Source organism: Aythya marila (genome assembly GCF_965140915.1).
Source record: "Aythya marila genome assembly, chromosome: 28".
Taxonomy (NCBI): Eukaryota; Metazoa; Chordata; class Aves; order Anseriformes; family Anatidae; genus Aythya; species Aythya marila.
Genome location: NC_139069.1, coordinates 2141519 through 2151522, shown reverse-complemented (window position 1 = coordinate 2151522; position 10004 = coordinate 2141519). Strand labels below are relative to the sequence as shown.

The following is a 10004-nucleotide window of genomic DNA, read 5'->3' as shown; positions in this document are numbered from 1 at the left end:
ACACCGTGAGGCTCTGGCAGTAGGAACATGCAGGTGGGGTTGCCAGAGGGGTCTTCAACAGCTGGCACATCTGATGGCTGATAGCATCTGTCAGGATGGGTCATATTCTACCTGTAATGTGGCATAGAAGATGTTTTAGAGAATGTTATTTTTGAGGGGGCGTTTTAACAGGAAGACCGAATCTTGAAGACCGGAAGATCTGAAATGGAAGACTTGCTTGGATTCTGTGCTTTCAGATTCTTGGTGTGGAGGGGAGGCAGGGTTCATGACAATGAATTGTATGGATTGTACAGGAGACTGAGACCCCAAGAGTATTGCAGGGAGAGATCAACATGGCAGCAATTAATGTGATCAAATCCCTTCAGGCATCTCAGCCTAAAGACTGAAACAACAACATTTGTTGTCTCCTCAGGGCTTATCAGGTCTTCAGGAGCTGCAACCCCTGTGATGTCCTGTACTCAGGAAGCACACAGCTTGTGGGATGGGGTCTGTGAGCAAGGACAGGGAGGGGATGTGGGGACACAGAACCAGCTCCCAGTAGGGACATAGATACAAGCAGGGACATGGGCAGGCAGTGAGAGGGAGCTGCTGCCAGAAATGCTGTGCAAGGGAGGGCTCAGGCACCTCCCTGCCATCCCCTGCAGGGCAGGCGCCTTCCCTGGGACACCCCCTGCTCTCCTCTCCCACCAGCACAGCCTCTGTCTTCAATCCCCCGGTGTCCCCAGCAGGAGCTGCGTCCTCTGCAGGCAGAGCTGCAGCACAGGAGGGTGTGCTGAGTGTCCGTCTGTCCCTCCCTGGCCTTGCCTCCCCTGGCAGCAGCACGCTGGCATTCCTCCTGGCTTCTCCAGCTGGCCGTGCTGCTGCTGGTCTTGTTCCCAGGCTGTCTGGGGATGGGGGTTTCACACGCCCATGGGGTGAGCCCTCGGTGTGCTTGGGGGAAGGGGAGTACGGGGACAGGGTGAGGGGTGTGGAGATGGGCACTTTAAGCCTGGATTCCTCTGCTCTCAGCAGGGTCTTTGCTCTTTTCAATCAAACATGTGAGTACAACTTTCCTGCAGCTCTCACAGGGCAGCTGAGACCGTACTTGATGGACAGACTGGCTGTCTTCCCTAAAGAACACTGTGCACTTAAGTGACAGTCCCTTTTTCTCAGATAATGATCTACAAGGATTCACTTTCAGTCCAGCAGAAATAGCCAGGATCTGTGGCTCGGAGACATTCCTCAGGAGTGGTGGGACAGCTGAAAGAAACAATACAAAACAAATAAATAAATATATATATAAAACACCTCCACAGCTCTGCTCTGTAGCTTGGTGGACAGGGAGCAACACTGGGGCAAAACATTTTCAGATCAGGAAGGAAGTGAAACCAACATTTCCCCATGTTCCTCTTCACCTCTTGCTGTAGGACAGGGCTGACTCCTGCAGTGCCTGTAGAAGAGGCCCCTGTTCCAACAGACTCCGTCAGGCAGAATGAATCAGGATGCATGAAAGGGATCTGCCAAATGTCTGCCAGAAAGTGCACAATATAGGTGATGATTTTAAATGAGAAATTGAATTAATTTCCCTCTGATACATTTCTTGTACTTTATTACTCTCATCCTCTTCTTTGTTCAGGACCACATCTCAAAAAACGCAGATGTCCAACAGAAGCACCATCACTGAGTTCCTGCTGCTGGCATTTGCAGACACACGCGAACTGCAGCTCCTGCACTTCGCGCTCTTCCTGGGCATCTACCTGGCTGCCCTCCTGGGCAACGGCCTCATCCTCAGCGCCGTAGCCTGCCACCACCACCTCCACACCCCCATGTACTTCTTCCTGCTCAACCTCGCCCTCCTCGACGTGGGCTGCATCTCCACCACTCTGCCCAAAGCCATGTCCAATGCCCTCTGGGACACCAGGGCCATCTCCTATCAAGGATGTGCTGCACAGGTCTTTCTCTTTGTCTTCTTGATGTCAGCAGAGTTTTCCCTTCTCTCTGTCATGGCCTACGACCGTTACATTGCCATCTGCAAGCCCCTGCACTACGGGAGCCTCGTGGGCAGCAGAGCTTGTGCCCAGATGGCAGCAGCTGCCTGGGGCAGTGGCTTTCTCACAGCTGTCCTGCACACGGCCAACACATTTTCAGTGCCCCTCTGCCACGGCAATGCTGTGGACCAGTTCTTCTGTGAGATCCCCCACATCCTCAAGCTCTCCTGCTCAGATGCCTACCTCAGGGAAGCTGGTCTTCTGGTCTTTAGCGCATTTTTAGCATTTGGTTGTTTTGTTTTCATTGTGCTGTCCTATGTGCAGATCTTCAGGGCAGTGCTGAGGATGCCCTCTGAGCAGGGCAAGCACAAGGCCTTTTCCACGTGCCTCCCTCACCTGGCTGTGGTCTGCCTCTTTGTCAGCACTGGCATATTTTCGTACCTGAAGCCCCCCTCCATTTCCTTGCCATCCCTGGACCTGGTGGTGGCATTTCTGTACTCGGTGATGCCTCCAGCCCTAAACCCCCTCATCTACAGCATGAGGAACCAGGATCTCAAGGATGCAGTGAGGAAACTGTTTCCATACATGCTTCTTAAGCATCCATGATGTGTTCAGAAGATGTATTCTTAATACTGTGCAAATATTTTGATTCATACTATATCATATCATTTTTATTGTTACTAGTGTTATCATGACATTATCATTCATAATAATACTAAAATAAATAAAAGGGTATTTGGAAAAATGACACAACATTTTTTAAATTATTTTTCTCTGTAAAAATTTTAACAATATTTCATTTTGTTTTTAATAATCTCTTTCTTAGCATTCTGAATGTTACATCTTGTGTTAGGTTTGACCACATGGTCTAATGCATATACAGAAGCAGGCTTCCTTAGTAGTTAAAGACAATAAAGATATCATGAGGAATTCATTGGTCTCAGTATCCTTCTCTTCCCATCTCCTCTGGAGCTGGGGGAGCAGTCCCAGCATCCAGGAGGGGCTCAGGGCCAGGAGCCCAGCTGGCACAGGTAGGAGCAGTGTATTTGGATTAGACCTTGTGGATCTAGGTGACAGTCCTGTTGTCTCTATATCAGAGCTCTGGCACAAAGCCTTTTCCACGTGCCTCCCTCACCTGACCGTGGTGTCTGCCTCCCTCAGGCCTGTCATGGTTGCCTGCCTGAAGCCCCTCTCCAACTCCTCCCCATGGCTGGACCTGGTGCTGGCATTTCTGTACTCAGTGGTACCTCCAGCACTGAACCCTCTCATCTACAGCATGAGAAACAAGAACTTAAAGTATGGAGTGAGGAGACTGCTCCTATACATGCTTCTTAAACATCAATAATGAGTTTATAATATATAGTCATAATTATGTGAAATTACTGTGATTCACGTCAGTTCACTTTTATCATTATTTCAGTAATGTTATTCTTAGCATCCTGCCTGTTAATTAATTTATTTACTCTGACCAAATCATCTAATCTACCCATAGGACTAGTTTTCCAGTGTAAATAAAGACAATAAAGAAGCCATCAGAAATTCACTGATCTCAGTATCCGTCTCTTCCCATCTTCTCTGGAGCTGGTGGAGCAGCTCCAGCATGCAGGAGGGGCTCATGGCCAAGAGCCCAGCTGACACATGCAGGAGCAGCCCTGGTGGCCCTTTGGGGCTGCCCCTCACTGCCCGCTGGGCTCTGCCTCTCTGCTGCCTTCGGATCGGGGCTGCTGCTTCCCTGGAGCCATGGCCATGGTCAGCAGCAGGATGTGGTCTTGTAAGGAGTGGAACCTGAGCATGAAATAAATGGTATTGAATAAAGGGTGGATAGATATCCTGGTTTCAGTTAGGACAGAGGTAATTTTCTTTCTAGTAGCTGGTAGGGTGCTATGTTTTGGCTTAGGATGAGAAGAGTGCTGATAAGACGCTGATGTTTAATTGTTGCAGAGCAGTGCTTACACCAAGCCAAGGATGTTTCAGCTTCTCACTCTGTCTTGCCAACGGGCAGGCTGGGGGTGCAGCAGGAGCTGGGAGGGGACAGACCCAGGACAGGTGACCCAAACTAGCCAAAGGGGTATTCCATACCTTCTGACGTCATACTAAACAATATGTAGGGGTGGGTAGCCATGGGGAGGAGGGCTGGACTGCTCGGTGTTAGGCTGGGCATCGGTCAGCGGGTGGTGAGCAATTGCATTGTGCATCACTTGTTTGTACATATTATTAGTAGTAGTACTATTATCACCATTATTGTTATTATTGTAATTGTTATTATTATTTTCCTGTCTTAATAAACTGTCCTTATCTCAATTCACAGGCTTCACTTTCCCGTTTCTCTCCCCCATCCCAGAGAGGGAGGGGGGAGGATGAGTGAATGACTGTGTGGTGTTTAGCTGTGGTTGGATTAAACCACAACACCTGGACATGAGAATTTTGATCTTTGGGGGTGGTAAGAGGAGCATGGGCAGCAGAAAATAATGATTTCGTAGAGGGAAGAGGCATCATGTAATGCAGATCATGCGGTAACACTGACTTGTACAGTCATATATGGCCCTAACACTATTTTAACCAGTAGTTTTAATCCCTAAATCTAAATGCTCCTCCAACACTCTGACAGGAATCCTCTTCTGTAATGCTTGAACACAAAGTATCCTTTGAAGCAAAGCTCAGCCTATAGCCCCTTTCCTTTACCTTTACTCTCTTGCTCACCCTAATCTCTTCCCTTAACATTAGTATTAAAATGCTCTATTTAAACGTCGGCTTCTAGGCAGACGTAAAAATGAACTAAACCACAGAGCCTGCTCATACCCTAAACACAGAAGAACACCAAACCTTCCCATTAAACCTTTGTTTACTCTCTAACCTAGAAAGGTGAGCCCCAGTCCAGTGGGAACTAGAAAGTAGTCAGCTCTGCCTCAGGATCTCCTGCCTTAGAAGGAGGAATGTGACTCTGAGGTCACTTCTGTCTCTGCACTTGATAGGGCAGCAGCAGGAACGTGTCACGCAAAGGGACTGTGAGGTCACTTGTGTCTGGAGGTGGCAGGTCAGCCTTGACTTCTCCCTGGGAGCTGCACTTTTGGGCTGACATCTGGCAGTGGCCCTGCTAGGCCAGCAGAAGGCACCTGCTTGGCATGCTGACTGGGGGATCCACTCTGCCTATTGGCTGTAGCTGTACCCATGAGCTTGGCCTCTTTGGGGAGATTGTCCCCTTCCAGCCACACAAACCTGAACTGAGTAATGTGAAAAGACCTGCCCAGTCAATAGAGTAGGGCAAAGTCCTACTTCCTGTGCTATAGATGCAGAAGGCAAAAAGAATTGCATTGTGCCTGACACTGCTCTGGGACGTGTCACCCAGGTCAGGCAACTTTACCTTAGTGCTGACACGGCCATCATTAAATCATGCTCCCAAGCTCTACATCTACACCTTGGTTCTCCAGTTGATGACTCAGCTCATGGATGGCAATCAGGGAGTCTCGGTTAGCGCAACGCTGCCTCAGGTACGCCACCATGGTAGCCATTGGCACCTGCTGTTCTTCAACCCTCAGCAAACCCCCAACAGAAGGGTTCTGTGGAAGGCCAAACAAGGTAGACAACTGTTTCATGTCCTTTGTCTCCAAGGCAGCTCTGCCAAAGCCCTACCAGTGGTGCCCTCTTGGAACTCTGAATTCCCTCTCCTGAAACAGTCTATGCCGAGGATGCACATAGCCTCTGGGCCAGTCCCAATGTGGTGCTTGTGTCATTCCTTCCCAGTTAGACCCACTTCAGCCTCCAGTACAGTTAACTTCTGGGATTCCCCTGTCACTCCAGAAATACAGGTGGGTTCTACCTCTTTCTAGCTTAATGACATCAGGGTACTCTGTGCACCAGTGTCTAGTAGAGCCTGATACATTTGTGGGTCTGAAGTGCCAGGCCATTAAATATACAGTCCAGTAAACCCAATTGTTCCTTTCTTCCCGCCTCCCCCTGGCTGGAAGCAGGACCCCTCTAGTCCTGCTCATAGTATTCATTACGGTGTCTGGTAAACGAAACACTGGAAACATGTCCCAACACAGCACAGTCATCCCACAGTACAGGGGACAGGGCGATGACAGCCAAGGGATATATTTCGGTGCAGGACTTGTGGCAAAAGTCATCCTGAAATACTCAAGAACAGGACACCTCAAATGGCTGAAGCAGAACCCATTGGCATGTCCCAGTTTGGGAATCATCTCCTTCCGTCTGGGATATGAAAGCACAAAATGTGAAATGCCCCGTCAGGTCAATGCACACAGTAAGGTAAACTCACAGGTATTGTGCTGGAGTCTGAGAAAGCAAAAAGCATTGTGTTGTGCCTCAGACTAATCAAGGAGACCTAATGCAGCTCGTCTCTGAGATAAAGCAAACACTCTAAGAATTGTGAAGGAGATGGAATCGTGGCCTAACATGAAGAAGAATGTACATCACTGGTGAAGGAACTGTCTTTCTATTCCATCACCAAACTGGATTAGACAAGCACCACAACACCTAAAGGTCATATCTCAATATTGGGGTCATCTTTCCAAGTTAAGGTAACGGTTTCTCAGAGACTGGAAGTACAGTGGCCTGCTTGTGGGAATTGAGGAGTTACTAAATATTCCTCATATTTGGGGTTGGAATATCTTTTTCTTTCATTTTTCTTTTCCTTTCCCTTACTTATGTGTCTGTCTCTCTGAGTTTTTATGTTTGTTTGTTTGTTTGTTTTGTTTTGTTTTGTTTTGCTTTCCCCTTCTCCCTCTAGATGTGTTTCCTCCTCTCCCTCTAGAGGAGGAGGAAGCAGGCAGCTCATGCATGTGTAGTTTGTGGTTGAGGTGAGCAAGGAGGAGGCTGGCTATGGTGCCAGGAGATGGAGGTCTGTGAAGCTGCAGGAGCCCTGCTCTCTTGCCTGGCAGATCCCCAGCACACAGTGCCTGTGCCCCGCAGGGCCAGCCCCGCTCCCCAGGCCAGCACAAGAGGCCTGGCCCAGCCACAGAGCAGCCTGCCCCGAGCAGGGGCCTGCACAAAGAGCTTTCCCTTTGCCCTTTCCCCATCAGTGCAGGCCCAGCAATGCTGCCCTGCTCTTCCCCAGGGCCATCCCTGCTCCCAGAGAGCCTTGCCCAGGGCACTGTGTCTGTGCTAGCCTGGCTGGCCATTGCTGCTTCCTTCTCCGTGATCCCTGCAGGGCCCCAAGCTGGCTGTGCTGCTGTGAGAGCCAGCGGCTGTGGTGCCCTGGGACCCCCGCGGGTCTCCCCCCCTGCCCGTGCTGCTCAGGGTGGGCAGCAGACCTACGTCCATGGGGATCTCTGCTGCTGAGCCCCTTTCCATCTGCCCTGATGGCTCAGCAGCACAGGGCAGTGCTGGGCAGAGCCATGGGGTGTCTCTAAGGGCACAAAGGGCAGGCGAGTGCTGCACCAGACCTTGCCCACAGCACTTCAAAATGCTTATCCTCAATTATTACTCTGCAGTCTTATGGGCCTTTGCCTGCTGGGTCTTCAACACCTCTTGTGGCATTGCAGAGCCCTCCTTTAGCCCATGGACTCCTCAGATTCCCCTTTTCCTTTAACAGACCCTTCTTTGCATGATCACACATTTTATGAGGTTCTAATCACTACCCACTGAGCACATTGTCCCTGCAGATCCCCTGACATCTCCTGGAAGCTCCAGATTCCTCTACAGGCTGCAATCTGCCATCTGCCCCACTGCAGGGGGTGCAGTCCCATGCAGATAAATTTAAGATCAGTTGTCATCTCCTTAGGCAAGTTCTGTCATAATGGAAGCTCTTGGTCCTGCCCTTGGTTCCTCAGGGACCACCCTGGAACTTTCAGCCTCTGTCCTTCACTCCATGAAGAACCCCCAGAATACAGAAGAGCAGGGAGCAACCCCTTGGTTTCTAGGCTCCTGGATTTGCCATCAGCAGCCCCTTTTGTTACTTTGGTGCTAGCAGGAAGGCAGCTGTGACCCAGGGCTGCACAGTGCCTGCTGCTGCCTGCAACCACAGGGATGCCACTGCAGAGACAACAGGACTGTCACCAAGGTACATAAGATATCAGGGCTTACCCAGAAAAAAGGAAGCTCAATGTCGAAGCCAAAAGAGAGCAGCCACGTCCTGCTGCTGGCCATGGCCATGGCTCCAGGGAAGCAGCAGCCCCGACCCAAAGGCAGCAGAGAGGCAGAGCCCAGCGGGCAGGGAGGGGCAGCCCCGAGGGCCACCAGGGCTGCTCCTGCATGTGTCAGCTGGGCTCTTGGCCCTGAGCCCCTCCTGAATTGTGGCGGTGCTGAGACCAGCTGCAGAGGAGATGGGAAGAGAGAGGACCTGAGCGCAATGAACTTCTTATGACTTCCTTATTGGGTGTATTTATACAGGAAACTGCCATGTTTCCTGTAAATGAGTAACAACAAAATGATTAACAAGTAGGAGGATAAGAAATATATTATTTATATCAGAAACAATATCTTCTGAATATAATAAGAGACCAATATGAAGAAAAAAAAAAAAATCAAAAGCCTTAGGCCCCAAACCAGACCTAAACTGATGTCCTCAAAGCTTGCCCTTATTCTAAACCCTGAGCAGGATCCTTAGGCACAACACCAAACAATTCCTTGAAGCCCTTGCCATTCCTTTAACCCTGGCATGTGACCTCTAATTCCTAAACAGTAACCTGAGCACCTAACTCCCAAAGCCCTCCACCATGCACACAGCACATCTCAGCTTCAACCCCACTCCTACCCCTACCTTATATGGTTTATATGCTTGGGGTAGGGCAGGGACTGTGAGGTCCTGCAGCAGTCCCACAGCAGTGGAAGAGGCATGTGAGGTGACAAGTATGTGATCAGATCACAGGCCACAAGGAGGAGCTAGAGAGGAATGATGCGATGGGATCAGGTGTGCCTCAGGATCTGTTGGGCATGCAGGAGGCATGTAGATGTGAAGGAGGCTGGGAGGTGACTTCTGTCTCTGGAGGTGACAGACCTGCAGGAGGAATGTGGCACAGATAGGGACCGTAAAGGCCAGAAGCATGCAGTTGGCCTTCTGGGCTACAAGCATAGAATGTATTGTCTCACTGTTGATCTCACAGTCTGTCATAGATAAAGATATTAAACAGCACCAGCCCCAGGACAGACCCCTGAGGTACAACACTTGTCACCAGCCTCCACTTGGACATAGAGCCATTGAGCACCACTCTCTGGGTGTGACCTTCAAGCTAACTCCTTATCCACTGAATGGTGCTCCCATCAAATGCGTATCTCTCCAATTTGGAGACAAGGATGTCATGTGGGACAGTGTCAATGGTCTTACAGAAGTCCAAGTAGATGACATAGGTCGGTCTTCTGTTGTTGTCTGATGTGATCACTCCATTGTAGAAAGCCATCACATTGTTCAGGCATGATTTACTCTTTGGTGAAGCCATGCTGGCTGTGTGAGATCACCTCTTTGTCTTGCATGTGCTCCTGTCAGTTTGACTTCAGTGCCAGGAAAGCTCATGGAGCAGATCCTCCTGAGAGTCATCATGCAGCACTTGAAGGGGAAGCAGGCGATCAGGCCCAGTCAGCATGGGTTTATGAAAGGCAGGTCATGCCTGACGAACCTGATCTCCTTCTATGACAGAGTGACGCGCTGGGTGGATGAGGGAAAGGCTGTGGATGTGGTCTACCTTGACTTCAGCAAGGCTTTTGACACCGTCTCCCACAGCATTCTCCTCAAGAAACTGGCTGCTCTTGGCTTGGACTGGCGCACGCTTCGTTGGGTTAGAAACTGGCTGGATAGCCGGGCCCAAAGAGTCGTGGTGAATGGAGACAAGTCCAGTTGGAGGCCAGTCACTAGTGGCGTCCCCCAGGGCTCGGTGCTGGGGCCGGTCCTCTTTAATATCTTCATCGATGATCTGGACGAGGGCATCGAGTGCACCCTCAGTAAGTTCGCAGATGACACCAAGTTAGGTGCGTGTGTCGATCTGCTTGAGGGTAGGAAAGCTCTGCAGGAGGATCTGGATAGGCTGCACCGATGGGCTGAGGTCAACTGCATGAAGTTTAACAAGGCCAAGTGCCGGGTCCTGC

At 50.2% G+C, this 10004-nt stretch overlaps 1 protein-coding gene across 1 annotated transcript; it reads left to right on the top strand.

Annotated features, from left to right (window-relative positions):
• Nucleotides 1-1637: 1637 nt before the first annotated feature.
• Nucleotides 1638-2573, top strand: LOC309888262 (olfactory receptor 14A16-like; the record flags this gene model as incomplete). The annotated part of the gene is made up of 1 exon (XM_082780500.1): nt 1638-2573. The coding sequence occupies one exon, from the start codon at nt 1638-1640 to the stop codon at nt 2571-2573; it is 936 nt and encodes a 311-aa protein (XP_082636626.1).
• Nucleotides 2574-10004: the final 7431 nt, after the last annotated feature.